The sequence below is a fragment of the Micromys minutus genome (assembly GCF_963924665.1).
Source record: "Micromys minutus genome assembly, chromosome: 20".
NCBI classification, from domain to species: Eukaryota; Metazoa; Chordata; class Mammalia; order Rodentia; family Muridae; genus Micromys; species Micromys minutus.
The window spans coordinates 5491114-5507473 of NC_137955.1; the positions used below are offsets into that span (position 1 = coordinate 5491114).

Sequence of the window (16360 nt, forward strand, 5' to 3'; positions counted from 1 at the left end):
GCACAATCTGACTCATGCTATTGGCTGAGGACGATTTGTCTAACTTGTAAGTCTGAGAAACTTTGAGCTCACTGTGACTTTTCCATGCTTTGTTTCTATTTTGTTTTCCCAATGAAGTGTTTACAGACTGTTCCAACTTTTTACCCCATTGCTATTTTATGTACGGTTCTAGATTGTCTTTGGTAAGTACCTGCATTTTTCCTTTCCTTTAATACATATGTGCAGGGTGGGTTATTTACCGAGACTGCTAATTCTAGCCATATGTAAGTTCTATCCTGAGCAGAACAGCAGGACGTGACCGCACATTTCTGATCCCCATCTGGATTTACAGTAAAAGAAATGAAAGCTTCATAAGAGGCTGGCCTTAACTCACCATCTGAGATCTCCTTTTTCTACAGCCCTGGAGGTTATTTGCAATTTTGAGAACATCCAAACAATGAGATCCTTTATGTTAGTGCCAATCCAACTTAACTTTTCTCTAGGATAAAAGACAGAGCCTGCCCTACTCCAGCTTTGCCCTTCGAGGCTCTCCCAGTAAGCTTTCTAGCACTGACTGTCGTAGCTCTAGTTGTACACGGACTTCCTGGGGGGCGCTTGCTGCTCTTCTTTTCCCATGGACATTAAGTCTATGCCCATCGCCTCAATCTAGAAACATCCGGAAAGTCACTGTGGTATTCGGCAGGCTGCTAGTGTGTGGAAGCAACGCCCAGGCATTAAGTGGACTGCAGGACAGTTGTTTAAAAAGGGTGGATGTCCCAGAAAATTAACAGAGGAGAAGTCAAGACACACTGATGATATGTCCGTTGAAACAAGCAGAATAAAAAAACACTTTCAACAACAGCTACTTCTTACTGGCACTAAGGCTCATTATCACAAATGCTCCAGTCACACTGGCGTGGCTAAACAGGACAGGAAACACCTGACTTCCAGTCAAAAGTTCCATGTTCGATTGACATGCGCCTCACACTTACCTCTGCATTGTAAAATTTGGTTTTCACATCCAATGGTTTGAGAACCTAGTTAAAATAAAGCACACCAGTCAGGAAATTCTGATTCGATTATATTTATTTTAAATCACAGGCTTTAATGACTCAAAGCCATGTTTTAACTTTAATTGTTAAAGATTGTGTAGTGTTTATGAAATATTCCTGTAAAACAGTCTTTTTTCATTTAAATTATTCTTTGAATATTGAATGCTATTCTTAATAATCTTACTTAGGTTTTGTACTTATTTTATCCCTTTTTATCCCCCTTAAGATAAGATGTTCTCATGGATCTCTCATTTTAAAAAAGATTCATTTATTTATTTTATGTGTGTGAGTGCACTGTAGCTGTCTTCAGACACTCCAGAAGAGGACATCAGATCTCATTACAGATGGTTGTGAGCCACCATGTGGTTGCTGGGATTTGAACTTAGGACCTTTGGAAGAACAGTCAGTGTTCTTAACAACTGAGCCATCTCTCCAGCCTCCCAGAATTTATTTTTTTTCAATAAAATGCTTTATTCTATCATAAAAACATTATATTAGTGATGACAATTCATTTAAAGTTAACTTAGTCTGACTTTTGAACACTAGTTTCTAAAATAAATCCAATATGTAAGTTCTTTGTTTGATCTATTTAAAATTGTCCCCTGCCAGAGAAAGAGGAAAAATTACACTTTTAAGAAAATAAAAGGCATTTGAAAACAACTTCATCTCTTCCATATTTAATACCTGAAATTTGAAGAATTTTCTAAAGTACATTTTTTCTCCGCCCTGAGTTGTGTAACTCACAGCACACACCAAGCTGAAACAGAAAGATGTCTTAGCATTCTGGAATAGTTTCCTAGCTCACTTCTTAATAGTGACTCTGACATGCTTCAATTCCATCTATAAATGTAGGACAATATGTCAACAACGTGAAATTGTAGCTAATGAGACAGAAGCATTTTAGTATATATAGATATAAACACATACGTAGAGACATGGCATGCCAGGAGGAGCCGACTCCCAGCTCCCTAGCTGCTGGACAAGGAAGGAGTCAATCTCAGCATGCTAATACGGAGGACACATACTTTCCAGCAGAGAATCCCTGATGTTCTGCCTACTAAGCTGCAAACCTGTGGAAGTAGCCTTCACCATCCTTTGCTCCTGTGAAAGAAACTTTGTTTTTTAATTATAAGAAGCAACACATTTAAGAGTTGGAATGCTGATAGATTTCTTAGTCTGCAAGGCTTGGGTCACTTTGAACCAAGATAAGCTATTGCCAGGGAAACAGAAACTGTGGGAGATTTTTTTTTTTTTTTTTTTTTTTTTTTTTTGCTTTATCTGTAAAAGAAGCTGACACTAAATAAAGTGTGCCCTGGCTGCCTTGGCTGTTGTATCCTGTGTCCCGTTAACACAGGGCTCTACCGTTGGGACCCCAACACACTAGACGTTGACACACGAACAAGAAATTCCCTTTAAGAAAACGAGAATGGGGCTGGAGACAACACAGCAGTTAAGGGTGCCTGCTGACTGGCAGAGGAAATAGGGTTGATTCTCCACTTACAGACCTGGTCATAACAGCCTGTGTAACTCCAGGTCCAGGCATCTCACACCCTCTTCTAGCCCAAGCCTCCACTGGCTCCTGCACATACTCTATGTACTAACTGTATTCACAGTCTCTCACATACACACTAAAGAAGAAAAAGAAAGGTGGGGGGGTATCCTTTTAGAGAAGTTCAAAATTCTTCCTTTGGAAGTAGAATAGATTCCAAAGTAATTTCCAGAATAAGCATTTGATTGAAGAAGAGTTCATTTGCATGCAAAAATACACATCTTTAAGAAAATGCCAGGGAGAGGTAACAAGTTACAATGGGGAGTTGTGTGCAAGTTTTAATAAAACCACTAGGAAACCTAGGTATGGTGGCTACACCCTTAATCCCAGCACTTGGTAGGCAGATGTTGAGGCAGGTGGATCTCTGTGAGCTCTATGCCAGCCACAGATACACAATGATACTGTCTCAAGAAAATAAAGCCCACTAAAACAATTAAAAAGTTGGTATAAAATCCTTCTAATAACACGCTAAGATGGCTAAATTGTTAATAAACAAAGGGTTTTTCTAACTCAATTAGTAAAGTAGGAACATATCACTCAAAACGTGAGGAAAGGCATACATAACTATTTTATGAAAAGAATACACAGATATGTTTCAGTCCTGTAACTAGTTAATAAACTTGTGAAATGGTAAGTTACAGATACAGTCAAAGATGCTGATACAATGAGATAATACTTTTAATCTAACAAGGCTTGGCAAGAATCCCTTAGGTTGGTTAAGTGTAAAAGGAATTTAGAAACAATCTTGTGGTTTAGAGCCTTAATTAAGAATGTTGATTCCCATAGAACATCTACTTCAAATATTCATAGGCAACGTTGGATTCTATTTTGTTTATAGAACCGAAAAACTGAAAGTATCCTGTAGACAAAGCAGTCTGACCAAACACAGAGGTTACTTAGAGAAGCATGTCTTTAAGGATATTGACTGATGTAGAAAAATATTCACAGTGAACTGAAAAGAATAAAAGCTTGAGAAGTATGTCACACATATACATACAAAATGATGGGGAAATACATTAATCTTTTAATAGTTCTATACAATTTAGTAAAATTGGGAAATTTAATTTCTCCTTTATTCTGGTGCCTTATATTGATAATAGTGGCTAGAAAGTGAGTTGATCCAAACAGTACTAGAGTTGGGTATGGGTGCTGTATGCCTCTGATAGGGGAAGTAGGGAAGGGGAGACTGGAGAAACATCAGCTACAGGACGGCTTAGTTGATATTAAGTTTAAGAGCAACTTGACCAAACAGTGAACCCCGTCTCAGCAAAACACCCCAAAGTATATACAAACAACAAAACCCCAAACCATACACACACACACACACACCAGCAATAAAACCCAGACCCTGCACAATACTTGCCCTGGAAGTGTTTGCAGGAAAAGTACTACAGCACCTACACTTTTTCAGACTGGCAGTGAGTCCTGGATCTTCTAAAGTGGTTCAATCCATTCCTATAGAACGGTGGCTGCACAACAGGAAGTTGAGTTTCAGTGAATATGCAGCACTGTTCTCTGGTATTTCACTGGGATATACAGACACACAGACTTCATATGCTAACCCCATAGTAACTTCAAAGACAAAAGATAGAAAGCCCACAGGTTCTGCGAGCTATATACTGATGTAGGAAAGTTTCTTTGAGAGTCATCCTATTTCTGAGATGTAAGAGATTATACAAAATGTCACACATAGTCCTCTGTAAGCAAACACACTTCATACCACAGGATGAGTGTGGAGTTAAAAGACTGAGGGAATAGCTAACCAATAACCAGCCCAACTTGAAACCCATCTCATGGGCAAGTACTAATTCCTGAGCTATTCATGATACTCTGTTATGTTTGCAGACAGGAGCGTGTTGTCCTCTGAGAGGCTCCACCCCAGCAGCTGACTCAGACAGACGCAGACTTCCACAGCCAAACAGTGGGTGGAGCTTGGGGACTCTTATGGAAGAATAGGAAAAAGGATTACAGGCCCCAAAGGGGATAGGAACTCCACAGGAAAATCAACAGACTCAAGTAACCTGGACCCTTGGGGCTCTCAGAGACTGAACCACCAACGAAAGAACACACAGGGCGGGACCTAGAACTCCTACACATATGTAGCAGATGTGCAGCTTGGTCTTCATGTGGGACTTAACAACTGGAACAGGGACTGTCCCAAAAGCTGTTGGATATGCTCTACTAACTGGGCTGCCTTGTTTGGCCTCAGTGGGAGAGGAAGCGCCTAGCCTCAGAGAGACTTGAAGTGCTAGAGTGGGGGATACCAAGGAGGGATACCACTCACCCAGTAAAGTGGGGAGAAGGACTGTGGGAGGAGATGACCAGGAGGAGGGCAGTGAACAGGATATAAAGTGAAAAGGTAAAAAATAAAATAAAATATTTAAAATATAAAATATGCAATATACTTAAATATATTGCACATTTATGTGTTTATCATATACATTTAAAATATATAAGTATTAAAAATATATAAAAGGCAAAAAAAATTCATTTGAGTACAAGTTTTTGAGAAGTAGTAAACTTTTCTTACATGTGAGTTCCAATTTCTTTAACTTCATGGTGTATGACATCGTCAATACAACAATCAGGTTTAAGTTCAGCCACAGCAGCATTGGAAGCTGAAAGGTTTAAGCGCTGAGAACTTGTCTGGAGGTCCGCCTTGAGAGAAAGAGGTAAGAAGAGTCCATGAGGCTGTTAGACATTTGCAGGGAATGGACAGCACTGTGGTCAGGATGTGGGGCAGCTGCCTTGTTATCTCAGAAGAGAAAAGGACCAGGGAGAGGGAAGGGGCTAATGTGGGGTAATGGTGAGTGTCATAAAAATTTCAAAAAGAAACCCACCACAATATATTTTACTAAAGAAACTGAAAAAGGGACCAAGGGAAAAATAAAAAGTAGGAAGTAGGAATAAAGAAAGGGCACTGTACAACTCTCATGCCCAGAACCATGGTTAAGACTACACACTGCAAGACCAATGATCGGTGAAACCAACCAGAAAGTAGGGAAAATTCAAACCCAATAAAATAGTAACATATGAATGTAACAGTATGAAAATGAGAACTACAAGCATAGTAGGAGGAAAAGTAGGGACAAAAATCCATAAATCTAGAAAACAGAATCTTGATCATGGTCTATATCAAAAGAGAAAACAAGTTATCCAGCTTGTTTATCCCTTCTCATTGGCCTATAAGCTAACATTTTTGAAATTTATTCTGTGAATTAGACAAGTATGTATATAAGTATATGCATATGTATAGTATATATGCATGCATGTATATAAGTATTGATATAAATATGCATATATGTACATATGATTACAGATAACAAGAGAATCAAGTTTTCATCCCTGGAGTAAAAGAGGTCCATAGAGATAAGAAAGCAGGAAGTAAGTCTGCACTACTGCCTTTCATGCTAGACTCGCCGAGTCCTCAGTAAGATCGTTTGGGGTGTGTGTGTTTCTTCCTTCGAGACAGAGTCTCATGTCTCAAACTTCCTGTGTGACTAAGGATGACTTGGAACTTTTGGCTTTCCTGCTTCCACCTCTCCAGCACTGGAACTGTAGTCATGAGTCAAAGTGCCCAGTTACATGTGTGGCTGTTTTAATTCCATGTATATAAGTGTTTTGCCTGGATCCCATGGGAGCACTTCCTCAACTGAGGCTCCTTCCTCTCTGATAACTCTGGCTTGTGTCAAGCTGACACAAAAGCAGCAGTCTACTTGCGGGGAAGACCCGGCACTCAGCAGCAGCTGTAGCCAGGTGCACCCGGGTGAATGAGCCCATGCTTAATTCCCTTCTATGTAATCATGGACACTTTGTTCATGGGCCCTCTGAGCAATGACAGGGATGGCTGGGGAAAGATGTTGGCTGTCCACAGAACAGGTCATCCTATCTACTTGATTACTGACCTCCTCCTCAGCTGAAGTCACCTTTTGATAACATTTACATGGGACACAAGTATCTTCACATCCTTCACTCATTTGAAGAGATCTGTCCACATACTTCTTCCCCAGATGTCTTTCTCAGCAACTCTCCAATCATGCTTTTTCCAAGTCCCTGACCTTCCAGCTAATACATTGACAATAGCTCATAAATCAGTGAACAATTGCATATCCGGCCATTTCTCTTTCCAAACAAAATTTATGACTATGTGTATTGACTGGTGACTTCCAGGGTTGTCCCAGAAAGGAGCTGTAATGCTGCAGCTGTACACTTCTGGACGGTGCCTCCACAACATGCAGAGCCATCAGTAAACCAATCCCTTGTCTTTTCCTCAGTCAGCTGATTCTAGGGAACACCCATGAGGCTACTGGTCCATGCCTGGCAGCAGATGGCATTGTAAAAGGAGTAGAAATCATAGCCATTTGGACAACTTCTTCATGTAACTTGCTTGTGCCTTCAGGACCTACTTGGGTCCAATCACGTAAATACCACTTCCATTTGATAATAGACTGCTGCTGTATACGTCCTACTTTACGACTTGGTGGGTCAGATAGCACCCAGCTCATGATGGGCAGCTCAGGTCTCATGGTAATTTGGTGGTCCATTGTCAAAGATTCAGTTTTCACTAAAGCCCAATAGCAGGCGAAGAGCTGTCTTTCAAAGGGAGAATCATTGTCTGCAGATGATGGCTTTCCAAAATCTCAAAGGTCTGTTCTGTGGTTCACATATAGGGACCTGCCAAAGGCTCCAAACAGCATCCCTGTCACTGGAACCTCAAGCACATCGGGTCTGCTGGATCGCACAGTCCAAGTGGTAGAGCAGCCTGTGCAGCAGCCTGGACCTGCTTAAGACTGCGGTTCTGTTTTTTGCTTCTTCCCTTGGTGTGTCCAGGCACTGCTGCACCCCAAGCAAGACAGACGGAGTGGTCAGTGGGCAAGTAAGGATGAATTAAAGTTCAGAATGGGTGGGTGAGCAGGATCCTGGTCCAGTACTGTGTGTGTATGTATTTGTGTGTGTGTGTGTGGGTGTTCTCCAAAGACTTTAGTGTTAGTCCTTTTAGACGACATTCAGTGAAACAGCTTTCTTAAAGGATATTTAACAAAACAGTGTCTGTACTTTCTTTGGGGTGAACAAGGACTATATAAACCTTGGAAAGTAGGAAGAAGTTCTCCTTAGGGTGAAGTTTTATTGACTGAGATGTAAGATTCTGGGATACCTCATTTGCCTGGAGATGGAGTCCAGGAAGTTGAGTCTGTCATTTTGTCAAGGATTACATGACATTCCTCAGTACAGTGTGGTGGTTGGGGCTCCAAGAGAAGGTAGAAAAGAGGATACCCTACTTGCCCCAGGCTCAGAGGAGCTATGTGGACATGGGAGACTTTGACGTTAATTGGCAGGGTCTCCCAACAGACCTGTTTCAGGCCCCAAAGCTTTCACTTGATATATGGGCTGGAGTGACATACCAACGTGTTGCAGTTACTTCACCACTGAGGCTACTCTGTAGCCCCTAATTTTTTTTTCTCCCAATTTGGCAGTTAATTCTAACCTAACTTTGTTAGTGCTGGTCCTTTTTAAGTGGCATATTTATTAATGCTAACCCTAACCCTAACCTTACCCTAACCCTAACCCATGTACCAAGTCTTGGCTGGTAGCCCATTGGTTATTTAATTCTTACAATTCTGAAGTAGGCAGATCTAGTTTTCCAGAAGTGTACAGATGATAAAGAAGAGGCATAGAAAAGTAATAGTTCCCCTGAGGTGAGTACAGCTCATATAAAATAAAACAGGGATTCAAAATGCTATACAAACTTGGACATGGGAGGGGCATGGCTCAGCTGCATTGGTTTTCTGACCTATATACAATACGAGATTGCTGGCTAAGTTCATCTGTTTTTTTTTTTTTTTTTTTAAACTATAACCACTTTATATACTTCTTTTTTTGACATTATTAATAATGGTATACTGAAATTTTATTTATTCCTAATACTTATTACATGCCAGAGTCTGTTCTAGGAGTTGACAATCTATCAGACAATAAACCAGACCAAAATCCCTGTCTCTGTGGAGCTTCTGCTTTTCGGAGAAATGCTAAGGAAGATACTAATGTAGAGGCTGGAAATGTTCTCTTTACAAGGCCATGTAACCCATATTTTGGATTTTTCAGGCCACAGTCTTTATTCCAACTACAGAACTTACTTGCAGCTAGAAGTCAGACATAGACCACACAGCAAAAACCAGGTATGGTCCTGTCAAGAAACTTCATGTACAGACACTTAAGTTTGAATTTTATAAGGTTTCCATATATTATAGAATGCTGTTTCTTTTCAATCATTTGATACAAAACAGAAGAAAACAAAACAAAATCTGTTCTTAGTTTAAGTCTTATTGAACAGGCTGATTTCACCAAATAAGTGAAATAACCTTAATTTCACCAAACCTTAATTTGATGAAATGTCAGACCCTGTCCATATCTGATACACATATTGATCTACTTTCTGAAGTTTGATATGTGAGGCTTGAAACATATTTTCTGAGATCCTTTATAACTTTAAAACTACAGGTCATCGTTAAACCCACTGCAGATGAGAAATCTCTATTAGATGTACTCTAATAATAATCCAAATTCCCTGATGAAAGACAGCTTTGAATCAACTTCTCTCCATAGACTTTAATTTTTTAATTAATTTAAGGATACAAATAACAGGCATATGATATTTTTATACATGTGTATCACTGTATTTTGTTCACATCTACTCTCCTATCATTCCCTTGTTCTTCCCCCTCACACTGGTCTACAAATAGCCCCTCCCATTTCCATGACTCATATTTGTTCTTCCCCCTCACACTGGTCTACAAATAGCCCCTCCCATTTCCATGACTCATATGTATCATTTAAAACCTATGTTCAGTGTATGAAATATGTAGTTTCCCCTTTCTATTGTCCTTTTGCTTTCTTCTCTCCTTCCCTCTCTCCTCAGTGCCTGTCTAGTTTCAGATACATATGTGGATGCGCGCATGCACACAACCCACTCCATATAATTCTGAAGTCTAAATTCTGCAGAGGATTAGTTTCCCATCTCTTTTAACATGTTGATCTATAGTTCCAGTCACTCTCTTGCAAATGATAGAAATCTCTTCTCTTTACAGCTGAACAGAACTCTATTATATATATAAACCACATTTCTCTACCAATTCACCCACGGAGAGAATTTTTACTTCCTTTATCTAAGCTCTTTCTCTTTTGAGAACATTTCAAGTTGTGAAGGGACTTGCAAATTCTAGCTTTTCATGTCTCAACTGAGTCTTCCAACTGGTCCATTTCCTATAAAGTATTTTACATGGTGATGTTGCCAACCTCTCTAACACAAGCTGACTGACTTGACCCAGAGCCTACTGTTTAAAAAAAGTTTTTTATTTTTTGCTAAAATCTTAGCTTGGCTTTCAAGACACTGCAGTAAACATCTTTCCTCACAGACCAGGAGGAAACTGTGTTCCTCTAACAGCATGCCCTGACGTGACAGTCTCCCTCTGTCCTATACTCTTCCTCTCCTCTACCATACCTTCCTATAACCAGAGAGTGACTTCTGGCAAGTTTCCTAAGCCGCTCAAGTACTGTTATGTTAACCACACAAACACTCCAGCTATTATTTAGCCCAATAGGCATTTTCTTATCCAAGATACCAGAAACCTTGAGTAGAAGGAAAATGTTTTTGTGTGTGAATTCCCTAAGTTTAGGTCTGTTAGATTATCTAATCAGCAGGGTTTGTTAGTGACATTTAAAAATTCTAGTATTAACTATGCATTTTAATGAGGTTGCCAAGACTCAACAGAAATAAAACTTCTTTTATCCAAATACAATGCTCTGCAGATAAGAGTATCGCTTACCTTCACCAATATATCTTTTACAGCTTGATTGCTATCATTGTGAACACTGATATAACTGGAAAACGTCTCTCCCAAAAATATATTCCTGTGAAATGAGACAGCACAGACCTAGTCAGTCCTTAGGGAAGCAAGCGAGTGCAGGACATACTTCCTTAGTATCCTTCCTCTTCCTGTCCTCCAGAGTGACAGTGACAGTGACACACAATTCAACACAGTTGTCATCGGCTAACCAAGTTTATGGCCTCTGGAAACTATGATCACTGTACTCAGAGCTGACTGTCAGAAGATTTATATCTGAATACACTAGAAAAAAATATGTCATTTTCATTTTTAAAATAACTTATGCTCTGAATCTAGAAGTTCCAAGTTAATTTAACTTGGAGAACTTAGCCATTATTTTCCTAATAAAATGACTACTGGCTTTATACTGCATAGCTTTTATTTTATTTTTTTAAAAGATTTATTTATTTATTACACATAAGTACACTGTAGGTATCTTCAGACATACCAGACGAGGGCATCAGATCTTATTACAAATGCTGGGATTTGAACTCAGGATCTCTGGAAGAACAGTCAGTGCTTTTAACCACTGAGCCATCTCTCTAGCCCTACATAGCCTTTTAAAAATATTGTATTAACTTCCTGAATTGTATTAACTTTTATGTGCACAGGTTTTTGCCTGCAACTGTGTCTGTGTACCACATGCATACAGTGCATGTGGAGACCTGAAAAAAGACTCCAATTTATTGGAACTGGAGTGACAGGCAGTTGTGAACAGCCATGTGGCTGTTGGAAATCGAACCAAGGTCCTCTGGAAGAACAACCCGTGCTCTTAATGGCTGGGCCATCTCTGTAGCCCCTTATTTTATATAGTTTTAATAGTTTTACATCAATACATTTCCAAGTTTGAAAGTCACTGGATTATGATCACACCCTGTAAGTTTAGTTAAAACAAAACAAAAAAAAAAATACTGTATCAAACCCTGAAAAGTTCCTTTCCCATTTTAATTAATTGATAACACAGGATAAGGAAAGAAATAAAAACACTTAGAGTTTCTGACTACCTAGTAAGTCTGATATCTTCTGTAAAGAGAGCGGTGTGAATGAGGCCCAGTAAGAGCTGCTCTGAAAATGACAGCCATGTTGATAAGTGTAACTAGAGGCACAGTCACTACCAGTATAAGACCAAGGCCTGGGGGCATGTTGATAGTGCTGTGGTAGAACGCATTCCCAGAATGTACAAAACTCATGCCTTTAGCTGCAACCCAAAGAACAAGGTCAACATGTTATCATCATATTAGAACCATTACTGATTCTGCTCTACATTGCTTTTCTATAGAATCAAGAGCAATCTGTCTGTTTTTATTGCAGCACTTCCCCACTCTGCAGACAAACACGGCACAACAGTTTTCAGGGACTGCAGAGTATCTTATGTACATATATCATTCTTACCCAAAATTTTGGGGTAAAGTCAACATTTCTCCCAACATTAGAATCTCTGCACCATTTACAGTTGAAGGATCATCTTTCATTAACTGGTTAAAGAGATCACCTGCAAGAAGAGAAAAACAAAACTCTTAACACCTACCTTTAGTACAAGTTTTACTTACGTAAAGGAGCAGGAACCAGCGGGAGAGCACTAAGTGGGAGAGCACTCGCCTAGTTCTCATAATGTGATTGGGTAAAGTTTCTTCTATCTTGTCTTACTTGGAGCCATGTTTGATTTAACCTGAAATTGACCTTCTCTTTTTCTACACGTGCTGTGCTGTGAAAAGTCCCATGGCAAAGTCCCCAAGCCTGTTCTAGAAACCCAGGGTTGAACTGCTCCAGCTAATGCGTGTTTTGGCTTCCGTTAAACTGCTTTAGCTTTAGCTCCCCATGCATCTGTCAGATGTAATTTAGTTTTAGGTGGTTTTTTTGGCCTTTAAAGCCCTGAGGGTGCTCTGTGAGAAGTTTCTCTCCAGTCAGTTCACCAGCTGGCTTATCACATATTCTCAATTCAGATTTCCTTGGTCTGAGTGCTCTTTTTGTCTCTAAACCAAACAGCTCTGGATTTGACCCCTAGCACCACTGGCAGTGGGGGTGAGGAGGGTGTCAGATTTCTTTTTAATTTGAATAAAAATAGTATTAATTTAGGGTTAGTCTCAGCTACAGGAAGAGTTCCAAGCCAGTCTGGGATATATATATATAAACCAAAAAACTGAGATATAATATTTACACTCATTCTTGAGTTTTAATATTAAAATTCATTATACAATACAATGTAAAACATCATTTCTTATCTGTATTATCACAAAATTCCTATGAGAAAATTCTAGTTCCATGGTGAATGCCTGTGATCACAGCATTGCCAGGTTGGGACAGGTGGACCAAGAATTCAAGACACCTTAGGATATATAGTGAGGCCCTATTCCAAAAGACAAAATAACAAACAAACAAAAGAAAGAAAACAAAAACTGATCTCATAGAGTACTTCACTTTTGAAGGTCATAAGACATAAATCCAGTGTAGAAATACCAATAATTCTAAACAGAATGCTAATGCATATTTAAGGGTTCAAAGAACATTGTGATAGAAATATGAATGTATTTAAACCAAAAGTCTCTTGTTAGCAAAAGCTAGCATGTTGAATTGTAGATTACAAAGGAGTTCAATCTTTCAAATGACCACCTTCACGTCATATAAATACAGGCAACACAGAATTCAACAAATGGTCAGCATAAGACTGGCAAAAAAAAGCATCTTCCAAAATACCGTGGCTAACTCGAGTCTCAACTTCACTTACATACCAGGTAAGTCCTTCTCTTCGCAAGTTACAGGAATATTGGTGAACAACGTAGGTTTAGTCAATCGCATCACTGTCAATTGAGAGATATAATTGTTCAAATCATTTAGTGTTAATATTCAAGTCAAGTTCATACTAATATAACTGAGTCTTAATACTAAGTAAGTATATACATATTATCTCCATTATACATACAAGGCTGAAAATGATAAGTACTAACATTATATTATCTATGTTACACACAGAAGGCCAAGAATGCCTGCTGAAGGTAATTTTGTACATTAAAGATTATATACAGCAAAATATGTCAGTGGCAGAACCTGAACTAGAACTAGGGGGACTTCATACTGTTTAAAACGTATCTCCCAAACAACTGATGATGAACTTGAGGTCACAGGGGTGAAATGTCTTACTAACACTATTGCAGGGCATCCAAGCAGGCTCCATTCCAGTTACCAACTCAAGACATGGTGTTGTGTCTCCAAACTTCAGTCTTACCTTTCTTTTTAAGACTTTTTTTTTCTGGTATGAGTGTTTTGCCTGGATGTGTATGTATGTATATATACACACACACAACACACACACACATATATACCATGTGAGTTCCTGTCAGAGGAGGTCATAAGGTCCTCTGGAACAGGAGTTATGGAAGTCTATGAGCCCGTAACAGAATCTGGTACCTATGCAAGAACAATCTAGAAGTGCTCCTCAGCTCTAGGCAGCTTCCCCAGCCTCCATTTACTTAAGTAGAGAAAAAATAAAGTTAAAATTACTAAAAATAACATGAAGGTAAATAGCTACCCTGAGGAAGGTACACAGATGGTAGCCTTCTTAACTTAAATAGGTAAAAGTCAAAGCCCAGTTCTGTTATTCTTTTGTTTTTTAGAGACTTGATTCTAGAGATTGTTTTGTGAGGTGTGGATGGGCTCACATCCAGCATCTCCCAGCCTAAGCTGAGTATGGGATTATAGGTATGTACCACAACTGTATGTACTGTCTAAGTGCAAATTTGCAAGACACATACTGGGCAAGCAAAATTATATAAACAGCTCATTCTTCAAACTTCACTTTTCTTGTTTGAAGTTTGGGGACAAGGTCTTACATCATAGCCCAAGATGACCTGGTACGTACCGTGAAGCTCAGACTAGCCTTGAACTTTGGCTCTCTTGGCTCAGTAGTTCAAGTGCAAATGTAACCAACCACAAGTCACTGCTCCCAGCTCATCCCTTTAGTGCTTGAGGTGTTTCACTAGCAGCCCAGGCTCTACCGGACTCTCCTCCACATGGGTGAGATTAAAGGTCTGAGCCATTAATGGCTCTCCTTGAGACTAGGGTTTCAATGTACTTTTCTAGATGACAAAAGAAAATGTGCCAGAATCGAAGGCATGTTTACAACCATCTCATGTCCTATAATGAATTAATGGATCTGAAACACTGCAGACTTTAGGTACAAAAGAGCAAATTATACCTACAAAACAAGGTTTAAGAAACTCTGGCAGTGGGCAGGGAGAGGTTCATTTGGTCAAGTGCTATGTACAAGCACAAGAATCTGAGTTAGAGCTCAGTAGCCATGTAAGGAAAGCTGGGTGTGGTAGTGACATCTGGACCCTTCAGGCTCGCTGGCCAGCTTACTTACCCAGCCTGCATGACAAGCTCCAGGTCACAGTGACTGTTTCCATAAAAGCAAAGCAAACAAAACAAAAACAAACCCAGGTAGCTGATGCCTGAGATGTCCAGGCTGACCTCTGAATGCGCACAAACACGAGAAATATTGGCAGAGCACATAAAAGGAAGTATTAGTTATTGGATATTAATTTTATATCTACGCTTGAACGTTATTGGGTCAAAGTCCAAAAACCAAAAAACCACAAAGCCCATACCTGTTATTTGTTAAGTTGGGCAATGAAGTTAGATTTGTCTAAGACCAGCTCAAAGTTCAAATAAACAAACCAAAGCTTATAACTTGGACGACTCTTCATCTTAGCCTTTTCTCTGTGTCTACTGTCTGCCTCTTTCCGAGAGAGTGAGTGCTGGCTGCCTTTTTCCAAAGGCTCTCACTTATCTTTCCACACGTCCTTCTGCTTCCCTAGCACGTTCTACATCTGACTAAACACTGGTATCTTGAAAGGGAAGTGAGGTTAATGACAGCAGCTACCGGTGGTCGCCCAGCCCCAGGATCTACAAGTAGCACTAAGTTCAAAGATCTGACATCTTTTTAAAAGGCTTCTAGAGGGCCTGCCAAGGAGTTCAGTGGATAAAAGCACACAATGACCTGAGTTCAATTCCCAGGACCTAGTAGTGGGAAGAAAGAACCAACCAATTCCTGCAGACTATTCTCTGACCTCCATATATGCATGTGCACTCACAGGCAAACACACAATACACACATGTAGTTAAAGGAAATAATGGTGGGTTCTAAGTTGTCAGTTGATAAAGTATTGTCCAGGTAAGTCGGAAATGAACCCTTTCTTTAGAATCACTATACTATTTGAAGCAAAATACCTAACTTCATCCATGTTTTTGTTTTGTTTTGTTTGAGACAGGGTTTCTCTCGGTAAATCAGGATGGCCTAAAACTCACAAAGATCCTCCTGTCTCTGCCTCTCAAGTGCTGGGATTAAAGGAGAACATTACCACTGCCTGTCAATTCCTATGTTTTTACTTTCATTGTTTCTCAGAGAATTCTGAAATTCAGCAATTCACATGGAGTAAATCAGAAATTTTCAAATCTTCCACTATGAAAACAAAGACACTTCTTTTAATTCTTGGATTTAAAAACTATTTATAATCTCATTATAACTTAAACTTTTAGTATAATTCTTTTAAAATAATAAAACTATCACAAATGTGATATGATTTCTGAACTTTAAACTCTTGATTGATAACCTTGTAATAAACAATGAAAAATACAAAATCAGAATACTATGATAAGACTTTTAATTTTACACACAGCTCATTTTATATTTAGGTGAATAAGGAATTTTAAGGATTCATTAAAATAAAACCATTAATTTAAACTCAAATCACTAGGATAGGTTAAGAAACTTTCAATTTTAGTACAAACAATAATTCATTAAAGTTCACTTAAAAGAATTCTAATAAACATAATCTAGAAGGTTTTTGACTTGATTGACAAGCCTTGGAATTATGTGATATTTATATACTGGACACAAA

The 16360-nt window shown here is 39.1% G+C and overlaps 1 protein-coding gene across 5 annotated transcripts in view; it reads right to left on the bottom strand.

Moving 5' to 3' along the window:
- The window catches only part of TRAPPC13 (trafficking protein particle complex subunit 13), a 29074-nt gene that overhangs the window by 8302 nt on the left and 4412 nt on the right, over positions 1 to 16360 (bottom strand). For 4 of the 5 annotated variants that reach the window (XM_080933622.1, XM_080933621.1, XM_080933620.1 and 1 more), the window contains exons 2-7: positions 13193 to 13261; positions 11856 to 11955; positions 10404 to 10488; positions 5111 to 5238; positions 1716 to 1788; positions 972 to 1016 (exon numbers count right to left, since the gene is read on the bottom strand). In XM_080933622.1, the coding sequence (XP_080789748.1) occupies positions 972 to 1016; positions 1716 to 1788; positions 5111 to 5238; positions 10404 to 10488; positions 11856 to 11955; positions 13193 to 13261 (500 nt within the window). Of the gene's footprint in view, positions 1 to 971; positions 1017 to 1715; positions 3309 to 5110; positions 5239 to 10403; positions 10489 to 11855; positions 11956 to 13192; positions 13262 to 16360 lie in introns of those variants that run through there. The other variant, XM_080933623.1, reaches the window with a different exon arrangement.